Source organism: Eupeodes corollae, chromosome 3, assembly GCF_945859685.1.
Source record: "Eupeodes corollae chromosome 3, idEupCoro1.1, whole genome shotgun sequence".
Taxonomy (NCBI): domain Eukaryota; kingdom Metazoa; phylum Arthropoda; class Insecta; order Diptera; family Syrphidae; genus Eupeodes; species Eupeodes corollae.
In genome coordinates this window covers 76,488,527-76,504,808 of record NC_079149.1, presented here as the reverse complement: position 1 = coordinate 76,504,808, position 16,282 = coordinate 76,488,527, and the positions used below count along the sequence as shown (strand labels likewise).

Below are 16,282 nucleotides of genomic sequence, written 5' to 3'. Positions count from 1 at the left end.
AACAAATGAATTAAATTAAAATGAAACCTTAGTAGAGAACAAAAATACACCATTAGAGAGATAATAAATTCCGGCTGTCAGGCTGTGGAAATTGTTCATGGGCGTGTTCAAAATTAATGTAATGCTAACAAAGTGTAATTGGAAGATTTGTATGATTTTTCAATTTCTATTTAAATAAGAACGCTGTTTGAAAATTTATGTAAAATTAAAAATGCGGAATAAAATGTCTGGGTGACTTCCCACTACCAAAACTCTTTTATTTGCTACATTATAGGATTTGGGTGGGTTGCGAGGTTTGGTATATGCAAGGTTTCTTCTGGATTTGAATACTAGAACACATACAATTTTTTTTAATTATCTTTTGTCCTATTTAAATAGCACCTACCTTAAATTTCTTGAAACTTTTTTAAAATTTAAGAATTTCTTGAAAATTAAATTGAAACAAAATTCAATTACTATCAAGTGTTGGCATTCTAGATATGGTTAATAAACGCACACAAATTCTCTTCAAAAGTGATTTTACCCATTTAGTTACCTTCACCTCTTGTAGGTTTAGTCGCAAAAATAATTAATAATTTTAAAACGCCACATTTTATTTCTAGGCATAAACAAGCTTTTTTTTGTTTATAGAGAAACTAAGGATATATATTATATATTAAGTTTGATAAAATAAACAAGATATAAAAATCGTGTTCCAAAAGTGCTTAAAAGTCAAGCCCATGATTTTTTAATTTGTTGTTTTACAAAAACATGCATTTTTTTTGTTAAGAAATTGAATATATCAATTAAGCTTAAAAAAACTGTATATTAAAAGTTATTTTGAATCAGAGAATGCTAAATTCATGAAAAGAAAAACATGTACATAAAATAGTACATGGATCAAGAATAAAAAGAATTTATATTAACTACATATATAGATTAAATAATTATTATTTCTATTGTTATTATTATGAGTTTCTTATTTTCTGAAGTATTTTGTAAATTTTTTCAATTTAATTGTATTTATGTATGTATGTATAAAAATACAAACAGAAATTATAAGAATTTGACGTTTTATGATATATGTTTGTATATACATATTTTTCAAGTACAAATTTATATGATTATAAATTTGTTTAGATAATATGAGAACCATCCATTTGTAAAAATCCATTTTTTCATAGTGTTTAAATTGCACAAGAATTTTTATGTTAAAAATTAAGAAAAAAAGAAATTGAATATATTTGAAGCGAATCGTTAAGATGTTGCGTTCAAACAAAAGTTTATTACAAAATTAAAAGTATATGTATAATTGTAAAGCATAGTAGCCTAATTTATAATAACCTTAATTTGACATTGAATTACATACATTATTTTTTCGATAAGTTTATTTTGAAATTTAAATGTTGGCAATTCTGATATACATAAAGATCAATTTACATTGATTTTATAAATTTGATATTTTTATTAATTGTATTGATTTTTGTATTGTATATAAATAAATGCATGTATTTATAATCGCACACATATTTATTAACCATTGCCATTAAAATGCTATGTTTTTCTTTAAAGATTAAGTTTGCATAAAAAAAAACTACTCGGTGGGAGAGAGCGAAAAATGAAAGCAATTAAAAAATGATGCAAATAATTGCTGTATGTAAGATCTGGGGGAGAGCGTAAGACTTAAACTTGCTACTTGGATTCTCAATTTTATGGGGATATTGTATGGTAACGAGAATCGACTAGCCGTCCATATCTGGAATGCCAATGTAATATTAAATCATAACATGTACTTAGAAATAATAATACAAAAATGACACACCCTTTAATAATGGGATACCATTCTCAAATTTGATAATAGTACTGGCATCACTCTTTTTAATTTGTAAATGGCAAAACAAAATTTATTTCTCCTCTCATCCACCCATTTTGTGGCAAAACAATGCGCGAAAAACACAAACAAGGCTCACATACCCATACGCAAAATTATTTTTCCCCTGTGGAGCCTTGGGTAGTTCGGTTGAATTGTTGTCCTATACAATTTCTGCGTCGCCCTACTTGACAGTTACATGGAGCAAGGACGAAGTGAAGCTTGTATTTTTCATTTCTTCCCGAGAGTGTTCATTGAAAATATACTTTATAAACGGTTTTAATATAATTTTAATAGTAACAAGCAAAAAGACTTAATAATTTGCTATGATTTAATTTTTACAGTGAAACCGGTGCATGGTGTTCAGAACAAAACTTATTTTGCCATGTAATGGAGGCCACCGACAGCGAATCTCGGTCAAAGTAATTTTACATCTCTCGCCAAGTGAAAGTGCAAGCAGTTTTCAAAGGTTCTTCTAGGCATGTGCAAAAATAATACCACAAGTTATTGAAGTGAGCGAATCAATGGTGAAATTAAAATTAATTTCTCAACAAATCTCAGTGAAATTCACTAATAAAACCCAAAAATATGTATTTCATAAAAATATTGAGTTAAACAAATTTTCATTTTTTAAACGTAACTAATTTCCATCAGATTGTGTTGGCACTTGGCAGCTAACAGACAACATACAACATAACCATGCCCATGCTCATGAACAATTTCTATCAGTTCGTTGCAATAGTGTCGGTGTGCACGTTGTGCTATTACAACAGTGCCTCATGCGACCTGGTGTTTGACGATATAAGTGCTGTAAAGGATAACAAGGATTTGCGTCCATCAACCCCGCTGAAAAACATCTTTCTCAACGACTTTTGGGGAACGCCAATGCGCAAAGAGCAATCACATAAATCGTATCGGCCGTTGACTGTATTAACTTTTCGGTGGAACTACTTGATTCATCAGCTGGAGCCCGCTGGTTACCATGTTGTAAATGTCATCTTGCATGTGATAGTGTGCATTCTGTTCAAACGGGCATGTAAAAAGCTATGGGTTGGAGTTGTGGGAGGGGGAGGACAAAAAATGAGTTTTGTGTCATCGCTTTTGTTTGCTGTGCATCCAGTGCATACTGAGGCAGTCACAGGTGTTGTCGGCCGGGCTGAACTTTTGTCATCGATTTTCTTCCTTGGAGCATTCCTCTGCTACGCCAAAGCAGCTAAATCAATACACTCCACCCGATGGCTATCTTTAAATTACTTTGGAGTATGCCTTCTGTGCTCAATGCTGTGTAAGGAGCAGGGTATCACCATTGCCGGAATTTGTGCTGCTTATGAAGTTTTTATTGTTCAAAAGATTCGACCAATTCAAATCCTGGACATAATAAAAAATCTATTTGAAGAAAAAAAGAAGAATACAACAAATCATGATGATACTACTACACCTGCTCTTAATGCAACCCTGATAACAAGACTTAGTTTCTTGGTTTCAATAACTTTCATCTTGTTAGTGGGACGTCTGTATGTTATGGGGTCTCAGTTGCCAGTGTTCACCAGATTCGATAACCCGGCATCTGCAGCCGAAACGCCATCACGCCAGTTAACCTTTAGCTATCTTATCTACCTCAATTGTTGGTTGTTGGTGTTCCCTTGCAATCTCTGCTGCGATTGGACAATGGGTAAGTGTTGTATATGATGGGGCTTGTAATCGACCTTTTAACTGCAACTTTGTTCGCCATTTAGATGCATTTTATTTCATATGTGTAGAATTTGTTACTGTGTTGCGCGCAGAGCATAGTTCTAAATATGCAGGCAACCCAATGCGCGTAAAATGTGGGGAAATGTTTTACATTACATTGTAATGAAGTAATATTTTTTATTTTATTTTTTTGTACCAATGCGGAGAAATTGTGATGTGTTACATTGTTAGGGAAGTAATGACGTCTACTTTTGACTGTAGCTGTGTGTTTTAAAAGTACACAATTGAAGATTCGATTTTCAAGGTGTGTAAATAGCAATATTTGACAATATGGTTACTAGGTAGCAATGACCACATTACATAAGTTGAAATACATAAATCTAGTTTGAAGCATCAAACCGGATTTTTGTATAAATTGTTTTTTTTTTTTCCTCTAGAATATACAAAATATACAATACTTTCATTTAAATTCTGACTTGGAACCAGAAATGGGTTTTGAAAAAAAAATCGAAGCAGATTCGAAAAAAACGCACATTAATTTTTATCGCAGTATATTTATATGTTTTTTTTTTTTAATATTCATACACAAAAAGTAACAAATAATCATACATTACATAATATAATAAAATTAATTTCGCTTAAAAAATAACAAAAACAGAACAAAACAAAAATTCATACATGTACATACCTATGTACATAATATGCAATATAAAAGCGATCAGGTTTTTCCTAGAATGAGATTGACTACATTCTGATGTAGATTCAAACAAATACATTTTGCATTACATTTACTTATTGAATGTTTTTCGTAAAGCAAAAAGTGCAGTAGATTTTATTTAGGGAGTAGATTTGGTTTTTGAAGAAAATGCAGTAGATCTACTGCACGAGTAAAGTCAATATAGGTACAATCGCTCCACACACACTCCAGTTACCCCAGTATTTTTTTTGTGCACATTTAAAGTGTCTCATGAACCTTGCAGTAAAAATGATTAGTCAGTTCTAGAAAAAATTTTTCAGGTAAAATAAACCAAGTGACTTACACCTCTCACCCAATCTAGTGATTTACAACTCTCACTAAACGCACACATGAAGTGCGAGTATGTCGGGGATGGAGATTATATGCCGAATCCGATGATATAAATAAATTGTGGCCGGTTACTAGAACCAAACACATATTAGCTTGTGTTCATGAACAATAAACTGATCTAAAGTTCCTGGCTGGTTATTAGAACACTTCGTTTCTTAATCCGGCCAAAAGGACTATAGAGCTGCGGCACTTATTTGCGATAAGTAAGTAAGTTAAACATACAGGATAAAACAGACTTCTATCTCAAATGTTTAAAATATTTCACAGAGAAATATAAAATTTAAAAATCAAAGTAGACGGTTATTGAAACCAATCGGTCAAATGCTGATGAAAAGGCATTTTTTTCCAAAAGTATTTATTTAAAAAATTCTATAAAAACAACATATGTCATAAAGATTTTATGAAAGATAGCAAATACCAGCATTTCATAATATTTATGATAAACAATAAACTTATACATATCTAACTTCAAAGTAAGAAAATGCGTTAAGTGTTAAATTCCTATAGTGACAAAATTGAATATAACTCGCATATTTGGGAACCGCCGATTTTCTACCGTAAGTTTTACAAACAGTGTAGTGTCCAATTAGCCAGTTGCATTCCCCCCTTAAACAATTCAGATCTAATGCTTACACTTCCAAAAAATCTCATCAGTTTAGCCTTGAACTCAATTTCGGGCCTACTCTCAAGTGTAGAAATTCTTTTTTTAACAGCACATCGAGAATGTGAAATGCTTTACCCAACCCTTTCTTTTTGATATTCAAAACCTTAGAGTGTATTAATAACCTCTTGAGTGTAAGGTTAGGTTAAAGTGGTTGTCCAAGATAGTAGGGACACACTTAGGCCAGTTTAATGGCCCTTTGTGATACCACATGAAATTTGAGGCTTGCTCCTATGCTCAATGATACCAGTTTGAGTCCCTTACGAAACGCCAGAGGTTAATTATGCTAATATGATTTAGATGGTTATAGAAGAATTCTCCTAGGTAATTCATGAGCTTTTGAACTAGAGCAGGGCATACACAGAGAAGGTGAAGAACTGTTTCCTGCTCTTCCTCGTCTATACAGCGTCTGCAAAAGTCATTTGAGAATACGCGTAGCCGCGTGTTGTGCTTTCCTATTAGACAGTGTCCGGTTATGGCACCTATTATTAAATTATATGCGATCTGCTTAGGGATGGCAAGCACCTTGATTACCTGGCTTTAAATCTAGTGTTGGCCAGATGTTTGTTGTGACCCGACACGTGGTGATGCTGTTCAATCTGGTGTTTGCCTTCTTCTAGCGCCCTGCATTAGCAATAGTTTACAAGAGGCGATTGGTATGCCAAACGTGGTAGAATGGGTTGTACTGTACCGTTCCTAGCGATTTCGTCTGCCTTACAGTTACGTGGAATGTCTCTATGGCCTACCTCTAAGCAAAGGTGAATATTGAACTGTTGTGAAATCTCCATAAGAGATGATCGACAGTTATGGACTGTTAAAGAGTTTGTAGAGACAGATTCCAGAGATTTGATAGCGGCCTGACTATCTGAGAAGATACGGATATCAGATGTAAGGTATAGAAATCTGGGTGTCGAATTGTAGTTGGAGGATGATGTAGTCTGTGTGCTTTGGAATTGATTCTAAATACTTATGAATTACGGACTAGTCAATGGTGTTGTTAATCCACTGCGATGAAGCTTTGAGGCGAATAGCAGAGCTTGCAGCTATTTGTTTGCTAAATATATAAAGAGGTGTTGGGTAGAGTAAGGTGTCCAGTGCCGCAAATGTTGTCGTGCGGTGTATAGCTTTCTCTAAAGCAGTCCACCATACTGCCACACCGTACATTAAAATCGGTCTGATTACAGATGTGTATAGCCAATGCGTGATTCTGGGTTGTAAGCTTCATTTTTTACCAATTGCTTTTTTGCAAAAAAAGAGAGCTACAGCAGATTTTTTGACTCTTGTCTGTACATTTCGTTTTCAATTTAAATTTGTATCTAAAACTCTTGAGTGTTAACAATACAAAAAAAAGTTCTACCGCATTTTATAATATCTTTTCGCCTAGTGAAGGATTTTCATAATTGAACGCTTTACAAGAATGTCCACTGCGTCTTATTCTAAATTTTGAGCCAGGGATAGTACGGATTAAAACTTATTTTTTTATAAAATTCATGTTTTCAATCTCGTAAATGCACGGCCTGCAAAAAAATGTGAAATAGGATTCATTTCAATTTCGATGAGCAATTGTAGAGATGTCTAAAGTATGAACATACATATGTATTTACAAACCTGATTATGAGTAATTTAAAAATGAAATCTGGTCTACCTATAGTTTAGATATCATGTTTTTTTGTATTATTATTCGATTATTTTGCATGCATCTGAGGTTATTGTCGGAAATACATAAAAAGCAGGGGTGGATTAGATTAAGTTGGTAGTTGATTGTCAATTTATTCAAAAATAATTTCAATTTATCGAACGACGTTTTTTGACCTGTCTTGCTTGTTTTTATATAAATGTATGAAGTGTAATTACGTAAAAAAACAAAATAAAGCAACAAAAGAGACCATTTGTATTCCTATCTCCTATTTCATGTATGTATCAATTACGGTTTAAAATGACAAAAATTATATGAACATTTGATATCAGAAAAGTCAAATATTTTTTTAATTTTCTTGAAATTTTGTCAAGGTATCATTTCCTTGTACCCATAAATACAGCCTCTCATCCCGTTAAGGATTCGTATTATAATCTTCGCAATAAAATTTATAAATTCAGTACCCCTATTTGTAGATTAAATAAATACATAAATAAGGTGGCGCAACAGTCCATGAAGAACCAGGGCCTAGTGACTTACAACTCTCAACCATTCCTTTGTGCGAGTAATGTTGTCAGAGATTTGTAGTTTATTTGGTAACTTAAACAACTTTCTGTTCTATTGCTTTATAAAATACCCTTACTTTTGAAATCACCTAGCAGAGGTTGTACAAATGAAATGCTTTGTTGAAAAAACTTAATTACTTCTATGGTGTATTCATTGTCAAATTTGTTTTGGTTTTCGTATACCAGAGTTCCCGTCAATTTTGGATTGTTCGGCTGTTAAGTCCTTTATTAACAGACGACACTTTTGGTACGTTTAAACGTAAATTAATTCTACTTAAATAATTTCAAACTTACTTACTTACTTAAGGTGGCACTACAGTCCTCTGTGAACTAGGGCCTCACCCAACTAACTTCTACATCTAGCTCGGTCCCTAGCTAGATGTCTCTAAGTTGGGTGAGGTCACTTTCCACTTGGCGGCGCCACCTGATTCGCGGTCTTCCTCTACTGCGCTGTCCTGTGGGTGTGTATTCGGAGACTTTCCAGGCCTTGGTTTCCATGCGCCCTACGTGGCCCAGCTATCTTAGTCGTTGGACTTTTACCCTTCTGGCTAAGTCTACGTCGCTATACAGCCCGCACAGCTCGTCGTTCCATCTTCTCCTCCACTCCCCTTCGATGCATACGGGAACGAAGATCACACGAAGAAATTTTCTCTCGAAAGGACCCAAGGTGCTTTCATCCACTTTTTTCAGAGTCCAAATGCTTCTGCACCGTATATCAGGACGGGGATGATAAGGGTGTTACTTGCATATACACTAGTACACACCTTCGAGAGAGGATTTTGCCACTCAATTGCTTTTTTAGCCCAAAGAAACAGCGGTTAGCAAGAGTTATTCTTCGTTCTCAGCGCTGGTTTTGTTTTCTGCGTTTACAGCGGAGCCTAGATAGACGAAGTCCTTGACTACCTCAAAGTTACGTCTGTCGATGGTGACGTTTTGACCAAGACGTCGGTGTTATAGGTCCTTTCTTGACGGCAGCATGTACTTTGTTTTGCCCACATTAACCGTTGAAGCCATTTTTGCCGCCTCTGCCTCAATACTCACAAAAGCTCCATTGTCCATTCTTCCGATTATGTCAATGTGATCAGCATATGCTAATAATTGGACAGACTTTTGAAAGATAGTGCCTCTAATTTTGGCGTGTGAGCTCTGCACTATTCTTTCAAGTACGATGTTAAAAAAAAACATGACGCTGTCACCTTGTCTAAAACTTTTTTTGACATCAAAAGGTTCTGTTGTTTCCAACCTTAATGAAGCAGCGTGAATTCGCCAAGGTTATTTTGCAAAAGCGGACAATTTCACAACCTATTACAACACATTATTTTGGTACCTACTTGAAAAGTTTCACGTAACCTAAACATTTCAATGAGCTTTTGCAATGTCAAAAGGACGTTTTTCATTTTTTTCACATTCTGAAAAAAAGCTAAAAGTCCACCACTTTAAAAATTATGTGTCGATTTTGGCTTGAAAGTAAAAACTACACATTTTTATTAAGACCGTTTTAGGCACCATTTTAAATATACGCACTCTACTACTATTTATTAACCTCAAGAAAACAGTGCGACAGCTGCAGACTTAAAAAACTATTTTGATTTTTTCAAAAAGTGCACATTAGTCATTAAAACTCCTCAAATTATGAAATCTTAATAAGATGGTAGACTAATAATTTTTGTTTTATCCAGTGCTCCAACCATATTTTTTTTTTTCAAGCCCTTTCTCTCACATTTACAAAAGCTACAGTTGATTGGAATTTCAGCCCAAGAAAGTAAAAATTTTAAAAACCGTGCTTCGATATGACATATGTAGTACAAACTGAAATCTGAACTGAAGTCTTGATGTTACATAATTAAAATAGATTTTGTTTAGAGATTTCAATGAAAAACTTTACTGAAACTCAGATATCTAAAGAAAATTAGCATCCTCAACTCAGAGGTTAGTGCAGCTTCTCTTCTCTAAGAAAATTTAAAGGAAACCTGCATATTTTCTTTTGAAACCCGAAATGTCTTAGTATCGCGAATAAAATCGGAATAATAATCTCAGAATATAGAAAGATAATTGCAAAATAAGAACTAGTCATTCATAGGTTTCTCAGATGTGATAAAATCTTGATATTTTTGAAGTGTTTACTATAATATTCCATAACCAAAACCTCAATTTTAAAGTAAAATTTAGGTTTTGTAAGAATAATTTTTGAAAAAAATGTTTAAACATAATTTTTTGTTGGTATTTACTGTTGATCAGCCTCTTTCCACCAAATGTGGAAACAGATCCCAACAGATCCAACTATTTTCTAAGGGTGTTGTAGTTTCAGAGCTTTAGAAGTATGTATTGTGAAGTTTAGATAAGAGTTGCTCCTAACCTTGTTGTTTTCTTGAAATCCGATTGACGTTTTGGCCGTTTATTAATTTTCATTATATATATATATATATTTTGTATCCCACATTTAGTATACAAACTTGGGGACGAAAAACCAACAACATGTATTAGTTTTTAGATTGCTGGGATTATATTATAGCAACCAGTACTCAATTGATTTATATAGAATTATACTTTTAAAAAAAATTATAATGTTCTATTTCTTTTACAGGTACTATTCCTCTAATCGAAGGTTTCAACGACATTCGTAACCTGACAACTATAGTAACATTCGTAGTTTTATTTTCAATCGGCTTAAACGGTATAATGACAAAAAGTAGACAACACTCGAAAGTTATTATTATGAGTCTTGCTTGGATGTGTTTCCCTTTTTTGCCTGCATCGAATCTCTTTTTTCCTGTGGGATTTGTAGTTGCTGAGCGGGTCCTGTATATGCCATCAATGGGGTTTTGCATGCTTCAAGCATATGGATTACACAATCTTTCGAAAAAAACAAAACGTTTTGCCGAAGTCATTCTCTTTGTGTTATTGTTTAGTCATGGTTATAAAACTTATGTTAGAAACAAAGATTGGCAAACAGAATATTCACTTTTTATGTCCGGACTTAAAGTGAATAACCGAAATGCAAAGCTCTTCAACAACGTTGGACATGCTCTTGAAAACGAAGGCAAATATCCAGATGCTTTAATATACTTCCAAAAGGCTGTAAGCATACAACGGGATGACATTGGAGCTTACATAAATGTTGGAAGAACTTACAACCATTTAAAGATGTACAAAGAAGCAGAGGAATCGTATTTAAAGGCGAAGAGTTTATTTCCCAAGATCAAGCCGGGTGAATCATATCAAGCTCGAATTGCTCCAAACCATTTAAATGTCTTTATTAATCTTGCCAATTTGATTTCAAAAAATAAAACTCGTTTAGAAGAAGCGGATCATTTGTACAAACAAGCCATAAGTATGAGAGCCGACTATGTCCAGGCATACATAAATCGTGGTGATATCTTGATGAAGCTGAACAGAACAAATGAGGCCCAAGAAGTTTATGAAAAGGCTCTGCTTTACGATAATGAAAACGCTGATATTTATTATAACCTAGGTGTAGTTTTTTTAGAACAAGGGAAATCCTCGCAAGCAAACGTTTACTTCAATAAAGCAATAGAACTGGCCCCAGACCATGAACAGGCTCTTTTAAATTCAGCTATACTTTTACAAGAGCTTGGCGGAAAAGAACATAGACAAATTTCACGCGAAAGACTTTTTAAAATACTCAAAATGGACCAAAATAATGAACGTGTGTTTTTCAATCTTGGAATGCTAGCAATGGACGAAAACAATTTTGAAGACGCCGAAAATTACTTTAAACGCGCAATTCACATAAAAAACGATTTCCGTAGCGCATTGTTTAATTTAGCGTTAATGTTGGCTGATGCTCATCGTCCTCTTGACGCGGTACCGTATCTAAATCAATTAATCCGGTTTCACCCAAATCACATCAAGGGTTTAATTCTTCTCGGTGATATTTATATAAATCATATGAAAGATTTAGACGCAGCAGAAGTTTGTTATCGCAGTATCCTTCGTTATGAGCCGCACAATATTCAAGGACTGCATAATTTATGTGTAGTTTTCGTAGAAAGAAGGAAGCTTGCTAAAGCACTGAAATGCCTTACCTACGTTCATCATATGGCTCCCGGTGAGGAATATATCTTGAAACATTTGAAAATCGTCCAAGTGCGTCTGACAAAAATCAACAAATTTCCTGATTCATCACCAGAAAAACAACTTGCTTTATCCGATAAAGATTCAGATGAGTTTGATCTGCCCAATTTGAGATCCGCGCCAACAACAGTTCCAGTTATTTCAACAACGAACCGATCAACAAATCCAAAGCCAGCCAGATCATCTTTATAGCAAAGCATTAAAAAATAATTAAAATTGATAACTCACTAGATTTGCATGGCTTGCAGCTTTTATGTATTTTCTGTGAAATAATCAAATCTGTAATATACCCCATTAGCCGTAATTTTTTATTCCGTGTGAGACTTCAAGTACTTAATTAAATTTATTCAATATTGTTAGAATCAAATTTTAGTGTACAAATATTGTAGACAAATATTTTCTACTGTTTTACAGTTATTTTCATCGTGTTATGCAATATTTTTTAATATACATAATTTTTATAAACATTATAAATAATATGTATTCAAATTTTATATATTTTGATCTTGTTGATTTAAAAATTTTTAATATAAAATATTTTGATGATTGGAGTAAAGATACTTGTTGTAGCTATATACCAGTGTTCATAAACACTTTATGATATTATATTATTATATACGTAAGTTCTTTAAGTCTAAGAATAATATTAATTTTTATTAAAGGAATTTTGGAATCGGTATTCTTAATTTATATTAAAACAATTATACAAAAATTAAAAACGAAAACCACATTGAAGCAAAGAAAATATAAAGTGATTTTCTCTATTTTCAAACAAATCTTAGCGTTTCAAATATAACAAAGTTCTTAGATTACTTTACTTTTTTAAGACAAAATATTTTTAAAAAAGTAAGTATAAGGTGGAAGCAGAATTATGTAGACTAGTCTTTTTAATTTTAAAGAATATTTTGTTTACATTGGTAGGAACGTTAATAGAGGTAAGATAGAGGATAAGTTGAAAAATAATTATTTATATAAAGTCAACCACCTGCAAAGTTTTTTTTTTCAAAGTCTTAAGTATTTCAATGGATCGCAAAAAATTAACGCAATGAAGCTGACAGCATCCGAGTTAGAAAGTCCCGTTGGTGTTAAGTTTTTGGTAGAAGTGTAACACGTAAATTTTCTTTATAAACAAATTGTGGGATTGATCTACAAAGTGTTGTAAAATATTAACAGTAAGTACCTTTTTGAAGTATTTTAAGATTATTTATTATCCTGTTTTAAGTTTTGTCCAACATTCTGTTCTATTAGCCAGTTTTAAAATCAAGTCAAAACTATGTATAGTTTTAGAAAAATTTTATTTTAAACTCTAAATTTGAGTAAAAAAAAAGTGTAATTTTTTAATACTTCAGGATTATCTACTATTACTTTTATTTTAGAATTTATTGCCCTTATTTATTTTTGATCAAAAACTGAACACTAGATGATTTTATGTCTTTTAGTTTTTAAGAAATTAAATTTAGTAGTTGGCCAACTACTTTAGCTGTGCAAAATTATAATATCAACTAGAAAAGGGCGGCCATGGATTCTATCCAACAAAATAAAAATATACCTATAAGTAAAAGAGTAATTTATGCCCTCATAATGAGTAGCGAAGTGAACGCATGCTAAAGTTCGAATCAAAAACACTCTATATAAAGATATAAATCCCCGGTAGACATCTTGGTTTGCCTACAAGCTAAACCGGAAATCAGCCTCATAAACTTTTTCATAGTGTGCGTGTAATTTCTCCTCTTATTTATTAAATTTCCCCAAAAACCTTAGGAAGTGTGTCTATGTATGCGTGAAAACACGTCAATTTTTCTCGTTGAATTCGTCCACATTACAAATACAACAATGTAAACAAATGGGTTTTGGAGGGTGATACGTACGAAGGATTTATATCTTTACTAGAGTGTTTTTGGTTCGAATGATAAAGCGAATTTCTATTTTGATAGGATTATCAATAGGGACATAGACAAACCATATAAAGACCGGAATCTTTCGTACGTTTTACCCTCCAACACGCATTTGTTTACATTGTTGTATTTGTAATTTGTCATGACGTCCATTTTGAAATTTGAAATGCAACAACAATTCGATGCGGTGTATTTACTTGTTTTGACAGATGTTTTTTTTTTTATTAAAATAGCTGTGGTGAGAATTTGACTTCTACGACGAATTGTTTTGTTTACTAAAATGCCGCAAAATACGAACATTGGAACTCACTTGGTCATGTTCTTAAAAGTTTTTTAGATTTTTACAAAAAAGTGTGAATGCATTGTTCTTACTCACACTTCAACGATTCCAGGAAGGTATAAACCATTCCTGTAGGTACATTATTGTACCAAGGACACGACCGAATGAGTTCCAATGTTTGCATTTTTAAACATTTTCGATAGGAAAATACGAACATTGGAACTCACTCGGAGGTGCTTTTTTAAGTTGTTTTGTTTTTTACTAAAAAGTATGAACGCAAAGTTCCTACTCACACTTCAAGGATTCCAGGAAGGTATAAACTATTCCTGTAGGTACATTATTGTATGGTTTGTCTATGCATAGGGAGCTTAGCCAATTCGCTTCAAATATCAATGATGTCATTGAAAAAACAGATGAAACGTCAAATAATCACCCTTATTGCGGTAGTCGTTGAACGACATATCAAAACACGACACGTTTAATGTCAATTGTCGTTTTTGTTTATGTGGAATGCATTCATTTAGTGACATTTGGCTTATTGCAGTTATTTTTTGTATTATGTAAGTCGTTTTGAAAACAACAACTTCTCTTAAAAAACCAAATTTCGAAGTTCACAAAATTTCCAACGACACGCAGCTTAAATTAATCTCAAAATGTAGGTTTTCTTCTTTTGTTTTTTAAAATTGTTATACAAAGTTTTTTTAGGGTAAAAGTTACGAGTCAAAAACAAATGAAACGCTTTGTTGAGCGGATGGAGGCAAATGAAAACCTCGCAAAAAATTTTAAAAGAGGTGCAATCGCAAATCAAGAAACAAAGTTGGGGTGGCAAAGGAGCTAAATTGCATTGGACCACCCACACGAAACGGAAAGGAATGGCAGAAGGTAGGAAATTGTTAAACTTCTGATTAAAGAATTAAAATACATTTTTAGGTTAGGTTTGACGCCAAATTCAAGATCAAACAAAAGAATGATGAGTGAAGCTAAATGTAGGCTGTGCTAGTCCCAAATTAAAATCATTCCCAACGCCTTTTTGGTAACCTCCCTCAGAAAGAAACCTTAAGGTGGCCGCTAAATTTAACATATTCGGTACTGAGACAATACGTCTCTCAGGAAAATTACTTTCCATCAAGTTTAAAATATATAGAAAAGCTTCTTTATTGAGTCGGAAATCATTTTAAACCTGGAAAATATTTTAAATATTGAAGTTCCAGTAAAAATTTTGTGAGCACAACTACGAGTACTTTGAATCAGGGTTAGCTGTGGATAGAATCCATCGCCTCTGCAAAACTAAATCTTTCTTTCTTCGTTTTTCCTCTTGCTGCTCGTCGTCCTCAATGCTGCTCCATGAAAAATAGCGGCCACACTATACATTCTTTTAAGAATTTGTATTCGTAAACAAAAATTTCACAAAATAACAAAATAAATTAAATAAAATGTCTGTGTCATAATGTCAGATGTTTAAGTGGATCGCATTTGGAACATAATAGCGACGAGGAGCCTGGCGTTTAAGCTACGCAATACCGATTTAAAAAGGACACGACTATAAAAATTACAATTGGGGTTTTACTATCGCAATAAGGGTGAATGACTGTCAATGAGTATTGTATTTTTTTAGATTGTGTTTTTATTAAAAAAACAATGATAATGTTAAGCAACGCGGAATTCTTTTTTGAAGATAATAGAAAATAGATAAAGATACATCTAGAGATATGCATGGGCACGGGTCTGTGTTTGCAATAACTTGAATCGTTCAGATTCCATTGCTTCTTCCCACTTGGCAAGGAACTTTGTTGTGCAGGTCGCCTTCTGAATGAGTTTTGTTGAAAAGATTCTTCAACCTGTTCACATGCCACAAGGTTGATACTAATATCTTGTTGAAGTTTTTCAGAATTAGTGCCAAAGCAATTGCCTTGTAGATGGTTCTTCACTAGTAGCTGTTTTGATTTTGATCAATTTTTTGTTTAAGTTGTAGTTACATTGTAGTCCGACCAAACCTATTTGCAAATAAAAACTTCTTTAATGGAAACTACAAATTTTTATCAACAAACATTACGCCAATCTTTTCCTTCACAAAACGAAGGTCCAGGAGTGTTAAGTTCTTCTGCAAAACTCTCCAATAATCTTTTTGGTCCCTTTTTGATGAACCGGGTTCTTTTTATTCGTTTCCATCAATTGCACCAGCCTAGCAAATTGATATATAATTTTTCATTTTCTTTTTTTTGTTATAATATAAAATAAAAATAATTTGCAATATTATTATAATTTATTTTTCTTTCATCACTCATTTAACAAACAAATGGAAAACTCTGAATACGTTAAGGTTGTCACTGAATATTTTTATTCGATAGAATTTGACATTTTGAGCCGTTAAACATGGAGTATGGACAATTTTGAATACTCCGGTATGTGATATATGTCCTACAACATATTTTTTGTTTAAATGTTTATAATATTTTTTTTTTGGGAAAAATGTAAAAGTTAAATCAAATTTGATATTAGTATTTTTGTGTCCACTTTGGTG

General features: G+C 33.0%; 1 protein-coding gene across 1 annotated transcript; it reads left to right on the top strand.

The window, feature by feature from the left end:
* Window positions 1-1,903: 1,903 nt before the first annotated feature.
* Window positions 1,904-12,475, top strand: LOC129949576 (protein O-mannosyl-transferase Tmtc3). The gene is made up of 3 exons (XM_056061125.1): window positions 1,904-2,125; window positions 2,194-3,521; window positions 10,076-12,475. Exons 2-3 carry the CDS (start codon window positions 2,549-2,551, stop codon window positions 11,776-11,778), a joined length of 2,676 nt encoding a protein of 891 aa, XP_055917100.1. The 5' UTR covers window positions 1,904-2,125; window positions 2,194-2,548; the 3' UTR covers window positions 11,779-12,475.
* The last annotated feature ends 3,807 nt before the right edge of the window (window positions 12,476-16,282 follow it).

Bases quoted from the DNA above. Each gene is read 5' to 3' on its own strand.
- LOC129949576 (XM_056061125.1), top strand. From the start codon at position 2,549: ATGCCCATGCTCATGAACAATTTCTATCAGTTCGTTGCAATAGTGTCG. The intron at 3,522-10,075 runs GTAAGTGTTGTA...TTTCTTTTACAG, and splicing joins CTGCTGCGATTGGACAATGG to GTACTATTCCTCTAATCGAA.